We start from the raw sequence: 16,353 nt of genomic DNA, 5'->3' as shown, positions 1-16,353 counted from the left end.
AGGGGTGACCAGAAAAGACGTCAGAGACCAGCCAACAATCCTTCCATCCTGGAGAGGAACCTGTCACTTTATTGCATGGAAGGACCCACGTAACGCACGGATGCCCCGCGCTGGCGTGAGAGGCCGGATGTCCACACATCATACACCCTGGACCACACCCTCCATAGATAGCAGGCAGGGCACATACACACCCTCACCCTCTGTGTATACACCCCCTCAATTACACATGCACACTGTAGACACTAATTATACCTTTTGGACACCACCCCCCATCAATTTCCTGTAGAAACTTGTGTTGCCCCTGCCATTGGGCAGGCCAACAGGCAGGGAGGGCTGTGATCCAGCACCGGGCAGAGGAGGGGCGTGTGCGGAGTGGGATGGCTTCGCCGGCAGGAGAAGGGAGGAAGGGAGCTTGGCACGTGCCCCTTGGGAAAGTCTCTCCAGCCCTTTTCTGCCCCACCCCCGCCCGTGCCCATGCCCCAGCTTGAGGACTCCTCACTGCTGACCTGGAAGTTTGCAACAGCCCACTCTAAGGTCTCCACACACCAGCTCATGTGCCCCTGCAGCCCCTTAGCCACTGTGATATGGCCAGGGAGCCCGGCATGGCCACTGAACAAATATGTCCTGAGTACGCACTGTGCTAGGAGCCAAGGACAGAGCAGGAAAAACATCCCCTGAACCCCTGGGGCTGTCTGGGTAGAAGGGAGCACAAGCAATAAACATACCTGTCAGGGCGTGACGAGGCTGTAAAGAAAAAGGAAGTTGGGTGAGGGGCGGACAGGAGACGAAAATGAAAGGGCAATACACAGACCGGGGAGACATTTGCAAAACATTTCTCTAAGGGCCCAATCTAGAATATAGAAAGAACTCTTATAACTCATAGTAAGAAGACAAACAACCCAATCAAAAAACAAACAAACAAACAAAAACTTGAACACATGCTTCATCGGTATAGATACAGGGACGGCAAATAAGGACCTGAAAAGATGCTCAACCTTTTTAGCCGCTGGCGAAATGCGACTTGAAACCATAAAGAGATAGCCTTACATACGGATGGAAAATTAAGTGGCCCAAATTAAGAAGACTAACCGTACTGAGTGTTGTTAGGGTGTGAAGGAACCAGAACTCACGCTCTGCTGCTGGGCAGGTGAGGTGTGCCCACCTATCAGAAAGGCTAAAATAAAAAATAGTGGTAACACCAAATGCTGGGAAGGATGCAGAAAAACTGGATGATCCATCCAGTGCTGGGGGAACCGTAAATGGTTTCCAAGCATTGTGGAAAACAGCGTGGCAGCTTCTTTCAAAAGTGACCGTGCAGACCAACAATTATACCCTCGGGTGTTCATCCCAGGGGGGGAAAAAAATGAAAACTGTGTTGGTGGCAAACCTCACATAAAGGTTCACAGCAGCTGTGTTCAGAATAGCCCCAAGTTGGAAACGCCCGAGAGCCCCTCCTTGGGCGAATGCCGTGGCCGGACAGAAGTGAGGGCAGCCGGTAGCATTCAGGGTAGGACGTCTCTCCCAGTCGTGGGGAGATTCTGGCTTCTACACCCGGGGACACGGGGACCCCGGCAGGTGGGGGGAGGAGCAGCCAACGTGCGGACAGGACATTTTCACAGCATCCCTGACTGCTGCATGGAGAGCCGGATGAAGACGGAGGAAGGAAGCAGGAGCTGCGTTGGAGGACGGGGACAGATACATCCGCGTCCAGACAGTTTCCTCCCCTGGGCCATTCTTGATGCGATGAGAGCGCGTGTGACTTGTGCCTTGGGACAGACCTCTCCCCTTGCCCCTTGCCACGGAAGGTTAACCGTCCTTCGCATTCTGAGGCCTGGGGTTGTCGTACAGGGCACAGCCATTCGGTGCAGGTGGGAAGAGTGAGCTTTGGGGGCGAGGTCGAGGAGCAGCAGGGCCCTGTGTGCCAAGGGGCCCCCAGGGAGTGTTCCTGAGCTCCCAGGGGCAGAGACGTCCCGCAGTAATTCCATGTCCATCCCCAGATTGTCACACGACCCACAAAGGAGGGGGGATAGTGACTGTAGGCACCTCTCCAGCCAGGTAGAGGGCTCTGAGGAGGGGCCTGGAAGGAGGCTCAAGGGATCAGTAACCGGGGCACGGGTCTGAGGCCCCGCCAAGGAGCACCCTAGCCTCCTCGGTCCTCTTCAAGCAGCCAGTGTGCTGTGTCGCTTGTAAAGTTCAGAATCCTGAATTTAAAATGGAAGAACAAGAAACACAACGTCCCGAGACCTTGTTCCTATTGTTTCAGCATGTATCTACCTGTGACAGGGCCGTGGAATACAGCCTCTGGGCTCAGGAGCTGGGTTAGAGATGGGATCTGAGAAAAGTGCCTTCTCCTCCAGGAAGCCCTCCTGACTATTCCGGCCCTGATTGGTGGGGAGGGGATCATACCTCCGAATCCGACAGGACTTCTAGCCCGACCTGTGTGTTTAAGGCCAGACCGTGCTCTGTCCAAGGCTCTGCTCCGACAATTCCTCTGTGCATTTCTGTCCTTCTGGCCAGCTTTCCCAAGCCTGGGGCTCAGGGCTCTATTGGGTTGAACTGAATGACATCACTTTGTGATTGATCAGATCTGAGGGGAAAACAAAATCACTTATCTTTGAGCGGGCTTCCCAAGCGTTCCGCCCCTCTCTGTACCCATGAGGTCAAGGGCGCCCAGAGAGGTTACTTCCTTGCCCCGAGTCACACAGCACGTCTATGTGATTAGTTCATTGACGAGCCACGCCTGGGGTAGGAGGGAAGGTGAGGCCGTGTCTATGCGGAGGTGGAAAGCGCATTTTGAAGGTCCTGCCATCTCAGCCGTGGGGCAGGCGGGGGAGGGGCCAGGAAAATCGCTCCCGTGGGTATTTACAATGAGAGCCTTCTTAGTGCGGCCCAGAACGCATGCACCACTCGCGGTTTCTTCCACCCGCCTCCCCGCCCAGCTGCCTGGGTTCTTCTGCTCAGACGGGGTAGAGCCGGCTGGGAGTTAGCAGGGCCTTGGCCTCCCGCTTCAACCCACCGTCTGAAAGACGCTGCTTTCCCTTCTCTCCCCCCGTGTTGCACAGGAGGGACCAGCCGAAGGACCCCAGAGAGGCTGTTTTGTGGACAGAAGTGTGTGTTGGGGAGGAGGTTTTGGAGACATGGGAGCAACGCTGTCACCATCTCAGTGATGGGGAGGTTCGGGGGCTGAGCGGGAGAACAGAGGCCAGAGACCGCGTCGGGGTCACAGAAGGTAGGGTGCAGCTTTCCGGTGAGTTCTCTTCCTGTTCTCTTGGGCGTCCCTCCATGCCGGCCCCACTGGGGACGCGCTCGGTCCCCTGCAGTCTCTCTATCCCCCTTAAGTGATCTCAGCCAGTCCCCGGGCCTCTCACATCGTGTGTGCTCCGCGCATCAGCCCCTGTGGGCGCCTGGGCGGCTCAGTCGGTTAAGCGTCCGGCTTTGGCTCAGGTCACGATCTCGCGGTTCGTGGGTGCGAGCCCTGCGTCAGGTGAGCCCTGCTTCTCTCTCTCTGCCCCTCGCTCACTTGCGCATCCCCCCCCCCCCAAAAAAAAAACAAGTCAAAAGAAAACAAAAAAGAAAGTCTGTGGGTTATGCCGTAACAGGCCTGCCGAGGCCAGGCTGGCAGATTCGGTGGGGAACAAACGAATTTCCCTGTTAGACTCAGACAGCCAAGGAAAGCCGGGCGAGACCCCAGCCCCCTGCGATCCTGCAGGCTGACCCTGAATCACCAGGGGCCAGACCACTGCCTCATGGGGGACACTCCTGGACTGAACTTTCCTGCTCCAGCAGCACCGTAAGGCAGGAAGCCTTAAACCTCATCAGAACCCGGGATGGGAACCCGGCCCCTGGCGGCCTCCAGGGAAGATGCGGAGGCTGGCTGCGGCTCCGTGGCACCGACCCCCCGCGCCTCCTGTGCTCGCCTGGCCTGGGAGGTCACAGGGCGTGTGGCCAAGGCTCGGAGCAGCCGTGGGGAAGCCCTGCCTACGCGGCCGATGTGAGTATGTGCAGGGGCTTCTGGGCACAGGCTGGGAGCTGCTCCACGAGTCGCCTTTTTTTTTGTTGTTTTTTAATGCTTTTTTTTTTTAATTTTTTTTCAACGTTTTTTATTTATTTTTGGGACAGAGAGAGACAGAGCATGAATGGGGGAGGGGCAGAGAGAGAGAGAGACACAGAATCGGAAACAGGCTCCAGGCTCTGAGCCATCAGCCCAGAGCCTGACGCGGGGCTCGAACTCCCGGACCGCGAGATCGTGACCTGGCTGAAGTCGGACGCTTAACCGACTGCGCCACCCAGGCGCCCCTATGCTTATTTGTTTTTGAGAGAGAGCACGACAGAAGGCAGAACGTGAGCAGGGGAGGGGCAGAGAGAGAGGGAGGGACACAAAGATTTTGACTCCGAGCTGTCAGCACAGAGCCCACGAGAGCGGGGCTCGAACTCCCGAACCGTGAGATCATGACCCGAGCCGAAGATGGCTCAGCCACCCAGCCACCCACGGAGCCACCCAGGCGCCCTGTCTTCTTCTTCTTCTTCTTTTTTTAATGCTTATTTTTGAGAGAGAGAATGAGCAGGGGAGGGGCAGAGAGAGAGGGAAACCGAGGGCCCAAAGCTTTTTTACAAACGGGGAAACCGAGGCTGCACGAGACGAAGCGGCTCACCTAAGGTCTCCCGGCTGACAGGTAAGTCAGATCTGATGCCAGAAAGGCTGTGCTTCACTCGCGGGACCAGCAGCCTCTCCCGACGTGGGAAACAATTTGGTGGGTCCTCAACGCGTGAAACAGAACGGCCATATGACCCGGCCATCCGCTCCGAGGTACGCACCCAAGACCCCCGACAACGGGTGTCCAAACAAATGCGTGAAGGTGGCCGTTCAGAGCAGCACTGACCCCCGCAAACAGCGACACGACAGCGAACGGTGGAGACGACCCCTGCGTCCGTCCACCGAAGAATGACAGGGCCAGACGGCCGACTGCTACGGTGTGGCTGGACCTCAGAAACATGACCCAAGACTCAAACATGACAAGCCAGACTCAAAAGCCCACGCGTTGTATGAGTCCTTTGGTACAAAATGTCCAGAGACACTGGTGGTTGTCAGGGACTCGGGTTGGCGGTGGGGGGGGGGGGGGGGGGGTGGGACAGGAAGTCCCTGCTTGATAGGTACAGGGTTTCCTTTTGGGGTGATGGAAACATTCTGGAAGCAGGCAGAGGTGATGGTTGCATAACATCAAGAATGTTCTAAATGCCACTGAACTGTTTGCTTTAAAACGGTTAATTGTGTGTTATGTGAAGCCCACCTCCATTAAAATAAATACAGGCATGTTACAAAACAGAAGGCAGGGTGCGACTCTTGATCTCAGGGTTGTGAGTTCGAGCCCCACACTGGGCGTAGAGATGACTTGTGAAAAACCGGAAAAAAAAAAAACCAAAATGCACATTTGCAGGAATTTTTAACAAGGGCAGACTTCCGGAAGCCTTGCCTCCCCTCTGCGGCCCCTGGGGTTTCTCCTGGAGGAGCTCTGGAAGCACAGCCCTACTGGAGGCAGGGCTCGGGGAGGACGAATTAGCACAGTGGCCGCCCAGGCTAGCGCTCCTGGGCTTGGAATGCAGTGTCGAGGGATCCAGAGCTGGCCGGAGCCTACCCAGTCTGTGCCATCTCTCCCTCCTCCCCACGGCCCAGGGACTGGATTCCTCTCAGCTCCCGTGGCCGCGGCCACCCTGATGGACCCTCGGCCGCTTTGGCTTCTCCTGACCCTTGCCTGACTTCAGGCTTCTTCTCACAGCTTCTGCCTCCTGCCTTCCCGGCTTTGGAACCCGCTGGTGGACCCGTGCTGGTCTCAGCATCCGTACCCCCAGAGGAAGATCTGGTGGTCTCAGTGGACCCCATCAGCCACTGCTGATGAAGGCCAGCGGGGAGACCGCCGCCTCTCAGGAGCATTGTCTCCCTCACAGCTGACAGGTTAGCGTGCCTGCTTTAACCCAGCCCTGCTCGGAGAAATTTCTCCTTTCCGTGATGGGAAAACCATGACTTGTTTTGCACATTCCCCAGAGGGAAGTGGTCTTGCTACCTGGCTCAGAAGAGAGAACTGAGTCATCTGAGCCGGGAAGCGGGAGTAGGAGGGTCCCTGCGGCACCCCCACAAGTGGACTCGGTGCCCCTCTTCTGTTTCCGGAAGCCTCTTCGGCCCGCCCACCGCGGTGCCCTCAGGGAAAGCAGGGAGGGAGCCTTGAAAGGAGCCATTTACACATCAGCCCATTTTACAGATGAGGAAGCTGAGCCCCGGAGAGAAGGAGATGGCTGCTGGGGGACACAGGAGTTGATGGCCGCTGCCCCTGTGGGGCCCAGTTCAGCTTCAAGCACCTCGGAGTCAGCGAACCCCAAACACCATCTAGTGACTGCACGCCTGGCCCGTCTCTCGGGACCCCTCCAGCTCACGGGAGGCGATCAGGGGGGTGCTGCTTCCCCCATCTTCCGGATGTTCCAGGGGTTCTGACACCGTTTTTCCTAACCCTCACCCCCTCCACTCTGATGGAAAATCAGTCCCCTGCCCCCACCCTCTAGAGAAACAATCCGGCGCCTCCGCCCAACATGGACTCAAGCATTCATTCATCTGTCTTGTCCCTCATTCATTTGGAACTCAAAACCTTGGGCAGATTTTATTAACAGTTTTCCCGCAGGTTGGGCCAACATGCCCTGTTCCGCCGTGGGTGGGGTCAGGGCACCGGCTGCCCGCACACCCCCTGGGCAAGGCCAGTGGGGAGAAGGCCTCCCGCCCAGTAGCGGGCCCGGGCTCAGTCCTGCAGCTAGCTGGAATACGCCTCAGCCCTGTCCAGCGGCGGCCCCCGGTTCCCAGACGTGTACGTGGGCTCCGAGGTCCCCAGGGACTTGGGGACGGCCTCCTGCGTGATCTGGGAGTCGTGTGTCGTTTCCCTGTCAGAACCGCCCGTGTCCCTGACCAAGCAGACGACGAGAGTAAGGGTTAGGGGCACAGAGCAAGCCTAAACCCCTGCAGCTGCTCAGGGACCTTTCTACTTAGACGCTGCCCTCGGCCAGAGACCAGTCTTTCCAGAGCCCTCACTGCGTGCCAGGGCCCCGGGATAAGGGAAGGGGCACCCCGTTTGGAACTGCGGGAACAGGCGATTTACAGATCTTGCCATGAGCTGGACACTTGGAGGCCGCCGTCCCAAATCCCCAAAGAGCTAAGATTGGGGAAGACAGGCCACAGGAAAGAATGACCAGACAGAACGGACAGGAAGGCTTCCTGGAGGAGGGGACAGGTCATAGATCCCGAAGGAGGGGGCTGAGAAAGGCATTCCAGGCACGCGACAGGAAGGGCTGGGGTAACAGTGGGCAGTCTGGTGTCGCTGGGGCTGGGATGGGGGTAGAGGAGGGATAAATGGGAGAGCCAGGCCAACGTCAGAGAACAGGACCTTTGGTGCCAGATTAACGTGCTGCCCACAAGGAGGGAGGGACATACCCATGTCCCCAGGGCTCCCAAGTCTGGCCAGACAGACCAGTCTCCTAGTGACTAATCTCATCTGTTATTTGTGTTTTTAAGGACTTAAATGGCAGAGGGCGACCGAGTTGCAAGTTCATTGTCCCCTTCCCCATCCCCCACCCAGCCCACAGGGCTTTTCCCGCCTGGCTGGTCTCTGTGTCCCCTTAATTTCACCTGCTCCAAGGGGACTTCCCATCTGTCCTCCCACCAGCACTGGGGCAGGCACCCTCTCCCCCTTCAGAGCCTCCCTCTCTCTGAGCAGCACTCTGCATAGGACCTGGCGACTCATCCCCCCCCTCCCCCCCCCCCCCACAGGCTCGGCTCCTCCCGCTCCTTCCTCCAGGAAGCCCTCCCTGGCAGGGATCCAGCCAGGACCTTCCTCCCCTTCCTCTAGATTCCCACGGCACCTGCCGGTGCCTTGATTCCCCCCCCTGCGCCATCGTCCCAGGACGAGTGGATTGTGGGCACACCTGACTTCCCTCCAGGCAGCCCTGTGAGCTGCGACGGACCCCCCACGGGAGACCTCAAGTCCTCGTCCAACATCAGAGCTGTTGGTAGCTTCAGAAGCCCAGGGCTCTGAGCTCAACTCTGTTTTAACTGGCTGTTGTGACCTTGGGCCTCAGTTTCCCCATCTTGCAGCAAGTAGGTGAACTGAACTACGACAACAAAGCTAATATTTACTGAGTGTCCAGGTGCTGCCCTGAAAACTCTAGGGATTATGTCACTTAACCTTCAAGACTCCACAAAGAGGATAGTATTTGTTCGTATCCCCGTCGCCCGGATGAGGAAATTGAGGCACAGAAGGAGAGGTGTCAGAGCCGGGACCTGCCCGCAAAGCCCGGGTACCGAGCCCCTCCCTACCCAGCTGAATGATTTGACCTCGGACACCCCAGGACCCTGCTCCCCTCTCACCAGCCCCCGGCCCCGCCCCCGCCCCGGGGTGGAAGGCAGCTCCATGGCCTTCTGGGCTCTCCCCTGCCTGGCAGTGGGGGGGGACCCTCGAGGAGGAGCGTGCCTGGTGTGCACCCCGAGTCGCACCCTCCAGCCGGCGGCTACTCACAGGAGGCTGAGGACGATGGCACCAGCAAAGGCGACGAGCAGGAAGAAGGGCAGGGAGCCCAGGATGGACGTGATGACGATCATCCCCCCGCTCCGCCGGCCCGGCCACGTGTCGATCGCGGAGTAGGGGGTGGCTAACGGGACACGGGCCCACTTACTCCCCAGACACTGCACCCCTCAGCCTTCTCCCAGGGACACACAGGGGACCCCCGCCCCAGGCCCGGCAGCCGCAGATCTCAGGATGAAGCAGGGACCCGGGTCCGTGTCTGTCCCCCCCCAGGTCTGAGGCGCAATTATCTTGCTTGTGCCACACCCACGTCCCAACTGCCTCGTGTGTCTCTTCCCTTCCTCTCTTAAGGGTCTTTCCGCATAATTTCATTTTTAAAAAATGTTTACTTAATTTTGAGAGAGAGAGAGAGAGAGAGGGAGAGAGAGCCAGAGGATCCCAAGCAGGCTCCAGGCTGTCAGCACAGAGCCCGATGCAGGGCTTGAACTCACAAACTGTGAGATCATGGCCTGAGCCAAAGTCCGAGGCTTAACTGACTGAGCCACCCAGGTGTCCCTGGCCTTTTGCATAATTTTAAATTACAACCTAACTCAACTCGTCTGGTGAAATGGATGGGATACGGATTATCCGCAGTTAAAGATGAGGCCTGGGGCACCCGGGTGGCTCAGTGGGTTAAGCATCTGACTTCAGCCCAGGTCATGAGCTCGTGGTCGGTGGGTTCCAGCCCTACGTCGGGCTCTGTGCCGACAGCTCAGAGCCTGGAGTCCGCTTTGGATTCTGTGCCTGCCTCTCCTCTGCTCACTCTCTCTTTCTCTCAAAACCCTCTCAAAAATAAATTTAAAAAAATTTTTTAAAGATGAGGCAAAGGGCCCTGGTCTAACAGAACCCCTCCACCCCTCTACCAAAGTCACCTTTAGAACTCAGTGAACAACTTACAGGTCCTACGGTGAACTAGCTGCTTTCTGGTCATTGCCCCATATAGACCCACGAGATGTCCATTCTACAGATCACTTTCTGCAGCTCAGGGAGACTGAGTTCCTGTCCCAGGGCACTCGGACTCTAGACTCGAGTTTACGTGCCGGTCTGTCTAGTCCCAAAGGGCACAGTCTTCCCACAAACTGACCTCGGGCCCTGCCCAAAAAGAACCGGGCCTGGTGCTTTTGCCTGGATAATTCAAAGGAATCCGGCTGGGGAGGCAGACCAAGGGTTTTTCCTCCCACTTCTGAGATGGGGGAACTGAGGTTCTGAAGGGTTCACACAGCAGTGAGGGGCAGAGGCTGGGCTTGAACTCGGGACGCTTGGTCCCAAGGCAGCACTGTTACGGGGTGGGGGGGGGGGCACCCCAGCCACATGCACACACGCCCTGTCCACACCCGTCACTAGCCATGTGACTTCAAGCTACCTTTCAGAGCTACTGCATGGCCCGTCAGCTTACCGTGGGGGCGGACTCAACATGGGGTGGGGGGGTCAGGATGGAATGCAGGACAAACGCCACACCCACCTCAGTTACGCCAGCAAACCCGTCACCTGCTACAACACCTCAGACAAGGGAGGGGGCAAGTGTCAGGTAAAGATGCATCCTCTGGGGCCCCTGGGTGGCTCGGTCGGTTAAGCGTCCGACTTTAGCTCAGGTCATGATCTCATGCTTCGTGAGTTCGAGCCCCGGCTCTGTGCTGACAGCTCGGAGCCTGGAGCCTGCTTCGGACTCTGTCTCCCTCTCTCTCTGCCCCTCCCTCCCTGCACGCACACTCTCTCTCTCTCTCTCTCTCTCTCAAAAAAATAAATATTAAAAAACATTTTTTTAAAGATGCACTTTCCTGCGGCGCCTGGGTGGCGCAGTCGGTTAAGCGTCCGACTTCAGCCAGGTCACGATCTCGCGGTCCGGGAGTTCGAGCCCCGCGTCGGGCTCTGGGCTGATGGCTCGGAGCCTGGAGCCTGTTTCCGATTCTGTGTCTCCCTCTCTCTCTGCCCCTCCCCCGTTCGTGCTCTGTCTCTGTCTGTCCCAAAAATAAATAAACGTTGAAAAAAAAAATTAAAAAAAAAAAAAAAATTTTTTTTTCAACGTTTATTTATTTTTGGGACAGAGAGAGACAGAGCATGAACGGGGGAGGGGCAGAGAGAGAGGGAGACACAGAATCGGAAACAGGCTCCAGGCTCCGAGCCATCAGCCCAGAGCCCGACGCGGGGCTCGAACTCCCGGACCGCGAGATCGTGACCTGGCTGAAGTCGGACGCTTAACCGACTGCGCCACCCAGGCGCCCCAGAAAAAAAAAAAAAAAAATTAAAAAAAAAAAATTTTTTTAAAAAAAGATGCACTTTCCTCATCAACCCAACAGCCTGCCCTGCATCTGGGGAGACTTTTCCCCATGACAGGCTGAGTCTGCTTTCCCGGGTTCCCCTGAGGGTTGCCCCGCAGCCCTGCCCCCCCCCCCCCAACTTACGACGGTTGGTGCGGATGGGGTCGGACCATAGGGTCTGGTCCTGTACTAAGCCCGTGGACATGTTGACGAGGAGGTACTTGAACCTGCAAGGAGACGGAGCAAAGGGCGACTTCTATCCATCCTGTGCGCCCCGGGCCACCGGCAGGTGGGAGGGGTTGGGAGGACTGGTTTGGGGGACAGACGGGGTACTTCTAGGAGATGGAAATCTAGGCGGCCACAGGGTGGGCTCTGGGCGACAGGACAGTGCTGGATTTGGCATCGGCACCGTTGCCCCATCTTCCTGCCCCTGGACTCTTTCCAGGAAGCCTCCAGGAAGGGACCAATGGCCCTCCTGTCAGCTCTCCCTCTGGGAGACCCGCCCCCACCATTTCTCTAGTATCTATACGAGGCCTGTAGCATACTGGCTGAGTATTAACCCATTTGTCCTGGTGGTATTTTTGCTTTCCACTATTCCCAGCTTGGTCCTTGGCACACAAAAGGGACTTAAAAAAAAAAAAAAAAAAGGAATAATATTCATTCCCAACTCAACTTTCCTGGGACAGGGCTATATTTTTATGTAGAAAACCCCAATCAAGTGTTTCTAATCATAAAGGAGGATCAGCACAAAATACCAAGAGCCCGCTGACGGTCTCATACATGGTCAGTTTAAAACAGCGGATATTCTGAGAACCAAAAAATCAACAGCCTCTAGTTTAACACTTAAAAAAAAAAGGGGGGGGGGCGCCTGGGGGGCTCAGTGGGTTAAGCATCTGACTTCGTCTCAGGTCACGATCCCGCGGTCTGTGAGTTCGAGCCCCGCGTCGGGCTCTGTACTGACCGCTCAGAGCCTGGAGCCTGTTTCGGATTCTGGTCTCCCTCTCTCTCTGCCCCTCCCCCTCCCACACTGTCTCTGTGTGTCTCTCTCTCAAAAATAAACAAATGTGAAAAAAAAAAAAAGATTTAAAAAATAATAAAAGAATTTCAAGATGACAAAGGCAGAGAATTAAGCCAAGCAGGGGTCCTTCTGAGTGCTTGGGGCCCTGAAGCAGGCCCCTTCGTGAGCCCTGGGCCAGTCCTGGTACAAGAAACGCGGCCCTTCTGGGCCTTCCTGAGTCAGGGCTGGGGCATGACGGTCACTCACCCACAGCTGCCCACACCCACCTGTACTCCGTGGCCGCCGACAGGGGCGGGTTGCAGAGGCCGTGGAAGTTGGGGTCTGAAAGGCAGGTGCCGTTGGCGCCCACCTTGACGAGGTAGGCGTCCAGGATTTCCGAGGCCCGGGCCACATCCCCGATGGCATCCAAGCTGGGCAGGTCACCACAGGGGATCAGGTCAAAGGCCGCTGCCTTATAGGGGCCTGTCCTTCCCCCCTCTGTCTGCTGGAAGGTGGAGCTCAGCGGGGTCTTGGCATCCTGCACGGAGGCGTTCCTGGAGCTGGCTGCAGAGACAGGGTCGGGAGTGAGATTCCTGGCCACCTCAGCTCAAAGGCACTCACTCAGCCATCCACCCAATACCCGCGGACACCCTCCCTGAGCCAGCGCTATGCTGGGCCCCGCGTCCCAGGCTGAGGCAGGTTCGGCCCTGCTTCGAGGGCCCCCGGTGCAACGGAGGGGGCAGACGGGATCACCTCTCGGCTTCGGGCGCCGTGCCCGGCTCCCGGCTCTCACCCACCTCCTCTTCCTACAGACCCTCCCGCCCCAACAGACTTCCACCATTTTCCCCTGAGAGCCCCGGATCTTCCGTAAACTGAGAAAGGAGGGTGCTACGGTACAGGGGAAACAGACAGACCTGCGTTGGGTCCTAGGTCCCTTCCTTACTTGCTGGGTGATTTCGGACGACCCCTTGTACCTCTCTGGGCCCTGGTCTGTAAAATGGGAGAGAACCCCCCCTGCAGTGGGCACAGATCGGGCGCAGGTAGGCAGGCGGGAAGTGTCGGCTGGAAGAATGCAATGATGGCCCTGAACGGGCTGCCAGAAATGTAAGAGGTCGTCGCTGGGTTCTTTCTCTCAGAAGCCCAGGATCGCCCCAGTGAGCAGGCGAGGCCGGGCCAGAGCTCGTGGGTCCAAGTGCATGCTTTCCCTCGCAAACCCCAATCAGGCACCACCTCGGGGAGCCTGGGGAAGGGCCGGGGCTTGAGACACCACAGCGATCTGGGTTCACTTTCCAGCCTGGGGGCCCCCACGAGTGACTCCGCCTCTGTGAGCCTTGATTCCTTGCTCTGTGATGGGCATCCTAGCAGCTGTCCTGCCGGCCGGTTGTCAATATTAGCTCTAAGGTGTGGGAAGCACTGAGCACGATGCAGGTGCTCAGTGACTGGTGCTGCCTTTATTTCTCCGCTAGACTGGACGCTTCTCGGGGGCGAGTCCATACGTGTGGCCTCAGCTCCCCGCCCAGGGCTGGCACGGAGCCCCCAGGGCTGCCTGCCAGTGAGGTACACGGGGGTAGTCGCGTTCCGGTGCTAAAGCACCCCACGACCCGTGTCCTTTCCTCCCCCCTGCAGACAGGTCAAAGCCCCTTTCAGTGCGGCCCGCGGGAAGAAGGCCTTTACCTGAGTCGACCAGGACATAGAGGTAGACCTCAAAAGTGCCATCGAGGGCCGCTGAGCTGTCAAACACGCAGAGAGGCTTTTCCAAGGCCACCGTGGTGAGGGTCGGGTTGTTGGTGGCAAAGGTCACACTGGCCAGCTGGGGCTGGAGGTTCACACCTAGAGGAGGCGATGAGGACAGGAGCTGACCCCCAGCAGAGGAGCCCACACCCCTGGGCACACTCTGCCCCCCACCCCATGTCTGCACAGGGTTCCCGACACCCAGAGTGTGCCGGGCACTGGGGTTCGCCCTCCCCAAGGGCCATTTCAGGAACTTGTCTCAGACACAGGCGGCACCCCTGCCCCCACACCCCCCCCCACCCCCTGAAGCCAAGCGGTCCAGCCCCCTGCTGCCCTCTCTCTCTTCGGTTGCCAAGAACCCCACTGCCTCTCCTAAGCATCTCCTCACGCAGTCAGCCCAGTCCAGCGGCTCCAGTCTCTTCACGTGGACCCTTCCCCCATTCTCGGCTCTCTAACATGCAAACCTGACCCTGTCACTCTCCTCCTGGGCCCCTTCTGTGGCTCCCCACTGCGTTGGAAGGGACTCCAACACAGTCCAGCCCCTCTGAAGGGCCATCAAAGTCCTGAGGTTCTGGGCTTTGCTTCCTTGGGCCTGCGGCCTCACCCCAAAGCACGCCCCCCACCCACCCCCACCCCATGCTCCAGCCACGCTGATGGACAGTGGTCGGGAGGTTCCCAGGATAGACCATACTGCCTCCCTCCTTGAACTTGCGGGGGCTGCCCCTTCCCCTGCAAGGCCCCTCCATCCCCTCCAGTCCAGGCCTCTCCAGGGTCTAGTCCCGCCCCTTCTCTGCTCTCCCGCAGCCCCCTGTGCGTCTGTCTCTCACAGCACCCATCACAGGGATCTGTGATCCCTGAGCCCTGGAATCCCACCTGAGGAAGCTTAGTTAGTGTGGTCTATTGTTAGCAACACCCTAACCCCAGAGGATCCACAGGGCTTGGCACAGAGCAGGCAGGCGTGCCCGTTCCTGGAGTGAACACGCGAAGCTCCCCGTTCCCAATGCTCCTTTCCATCCAGGTTCCTCTGAGGGCTGTGGGAGGGTCAGGGCCCAGGTCACAGCTGCCCGCCCTCCCGAGGCACGGCCCCTTCTCCCCTTCCCCGCTCACCCGAGCCGAGGCGCAGGCAGCCGAGGGCCAGCAGGGCCCAGAGCGGAAGCATGGCCTTGAACCAGCCGCGGGGAGCGCGGGGCGGGCGGTCCAGCGGGCACCGCGCGTCTCAGGGTCCGCGCACCTGGCGGCCTGGGCCCTCCCTCGGCGCGCCCCGCCCCCGCCCGCGCCGGCCAATCCCCGGCCTCCTCGCTGGCTCTTTGCATACGCCCCGCCCCGTCTGCCCAGAACTCCGGTTCCCCGGGGCACACGCCCGCCCCGCGTCTCCGCCGAAGCGCCTACTGTGTGCAGGAGCTGGGGCGGCGCTCTCACAGCGTCTCTTGCCTAATGAGACCTCTGCGGGCAAGACGTCCCCTCTTTGAGCCACGGCTTCCACCCTGTGAAATGGGCCTCTAATTTCTACGGCTGTTTACGGAGACCCTACTAGGTGCCAGGTACTCTCTCGGCTCCTGTGAAGATTAAACAGGCTAATGAGAAAAAGCGCTGTCATAGAGACCACGAGGTCCCGGGCCTGTGAGCTCTCCAGAGACCCCGGTGTGACCCTTGGGGTTCACAGGTGGACGGCCAGGGACTCTCCAGGCCGCACACACACTCTTCCAGCGTCAGGAATCTCCAAGAGTGTCTTAAATACTATATTTTACATATAAGAAATAAATCAACAAGGGTGGGGAGGGGAGCTAAAATTGGAAACTTAACAGAAAGTAAGGAATCCGGGTATAGCATGAACGACATAACCCTGTGCAGAAAACTACCGAGAAACTTGACGAGGCCTGTCTGACTGTGCTCCCTTGTAGGGAGCACTGTGAAGGCAGGGAGAGCTGTAGCCAAGGCCTGGACCGCAGGAATGAAGCAGGGGTGGGGAGGGCAGAGCAGTTCTGCAGCGACTTGGGTGTGCCCCAGAACTGGTGTCAGGACCCAGGTCCTCAATACAGCAGGAGGGAGATTTGGGGGGCGGGGGGGAGGAGAACTTAGGGAGTTTTGAATTGGTAGTATTGCTAAGATAAAAATAGCAACTCCCTAGCTCTGTCTGCTCAAAGGGCCTAGCCACAGTCACTTAGCACTCTGGGTCCTGCAAAAGCATTCCCCAGTAAAAGGCACTGGGCCCCCTGGGAGAGATGGTAACTTCCGGGCTGGGACAGAGAATGTCAGGAGGAGCCTAGAAACTAAAGTGCTAGAAAACGATGGGACTGTGTCCAAGGCGCAGGCCCAGAAGGGGCTTGAAGGGGCGCCCAGCGGCCAGATGGAAAGTTCGCACACAAAATAAATAATAAAAGTAACAAATCTAGCCCCTTGGGTGAAACATGAATCCGCGGGCCAATACCGGCACTTTAAAAAATGTTATAAAACAGGGGAGCCTAGGTGGCTCAGTCATTTGAGCATCTGACTCTTGGCTTCGGCTCAGGTCATGATCTGTGGTTTGTGGGTTCGAGCCCTGCATTGGGCTCTGTGCTGACAGTGTGGAGCCTGCTTGGGTTTCTCTGTCTCCCTCTCTCTCGGCCCCTCTCTTCTGCTCTCTCTCTCTTTCTCTCTCGAACTCGGAATAAATAAATCTTTAAAAAACTTAAAAAGTAAAAAAACAAACAAAAAAAAAAACATGTTTGGGGTGCCTGGGTGGCTCAGTTGGTTGAGCGTCCGACTTCGGCTCAGGTCATGATCTCGCAGTCCG

At 57.8% G+C, this 16,353-nt stretch overlaps 1 protein-coding gene and 1 long non-coding RNA gene across 3 annotated transcripts; one reads left to right on the top strand and one right to left on the bottom strand.

Annotated features, from left to right (window-relative positions):
• Nucleotides 1-37: 37 nt before the first annotated feature.
• Nucleotides 38-14,841, bottom strand: UPK3A (uroplakin 3A). Of its 2 annotated transcripts, none has more exons than XM_047866785.1 (6): nucleotides 14,688-14,841; nucleotides 13,524-13,679; nucleotides 12,137-12,413; nucleotides 10,997-11,079; nucleotides 8,550-8,682; nucleotides 38-2,587 (listed from the first exon to the last, which is right to left on the bottom strand). In XM_047866785.1, exons 1-6 carry the CDS (start codon nucleotides 14,737-14,739, stop codon nucleotides 2,536-2,538), a joined length of 753 nt encoding a protein of 250 aa, XP_047722741.1. In that variant the 5' UTR covers nucleotides 14,740-14,841; the 3' UTR covers nucleotides 38-2,535. The 2 variants fall into 2 exon arrangements, with proteins under 2 accessions (XP_047722741.1, XP_047722740.1); XM_047866784.1 differs by lacking the exon at nucleotides 38-2,587 and adding an exon at nucleotides 6,621-6,942.
• LOC125170289 (uncharacterized) lies at nucleotides 2,895-6,578 on the top strand. Its single transcript, XR_007153961.1, has 3 exons — nucleotides 2,895-3,229; nucleotides 5,775-5,950; nucleotides 6,255-6,578. It is a non-coding gene; the product is annotated as an uncharacterized LOC125170289 (long non-coding RNA).
• Nucleotides 14,842-16,353: the final 1,512 nt, after the last annotated feature.

Source organism: Prionailurus viverrinus, chromosome B4 (assembly GCF_022837055.1).
Source record: "Prionailurus viverrinus isolate Anna chromosome B4, UM_Priviv_1.0, whole genome shotgun sequence".
NCBI classification, from domain to species: domain Eukaryota; kingdom Metazoa; phylum Chordata; class Mammalia; order Carnivora; family Felidae; genus Prionailurus; species Prionailurus viverrinus.
The sequence above is the reverse complement of the archived record's forward strand: the minus strand, read 5'-3'. Positions and strand labels throughout refer to the sequence as shown.

Coding starts and splice junctions, on each gene's coding strand:
- UPK3A (XM_047866784.1), bottom strand. CDS start 14,739: ATGCTTCCGCTCTGGGCCCTGCTGGCCCTCGGCTGCCTGCGCCTCGGC. Junction 12,414..13,523: donor CTATGTCCTGGTCGACTCAG/GTAAAGGCCTTC, acceptor CTGTCTCTGCAG/CCAGCTCCAGGAACGCCTCC. Junction 8,683..10,996: donor CCCCATCCGCACCAACCGTC/GTAAGTTGGGGG, acceptor GTGTCCCGTTAG/CCACCCCCTACTCCGCGATC.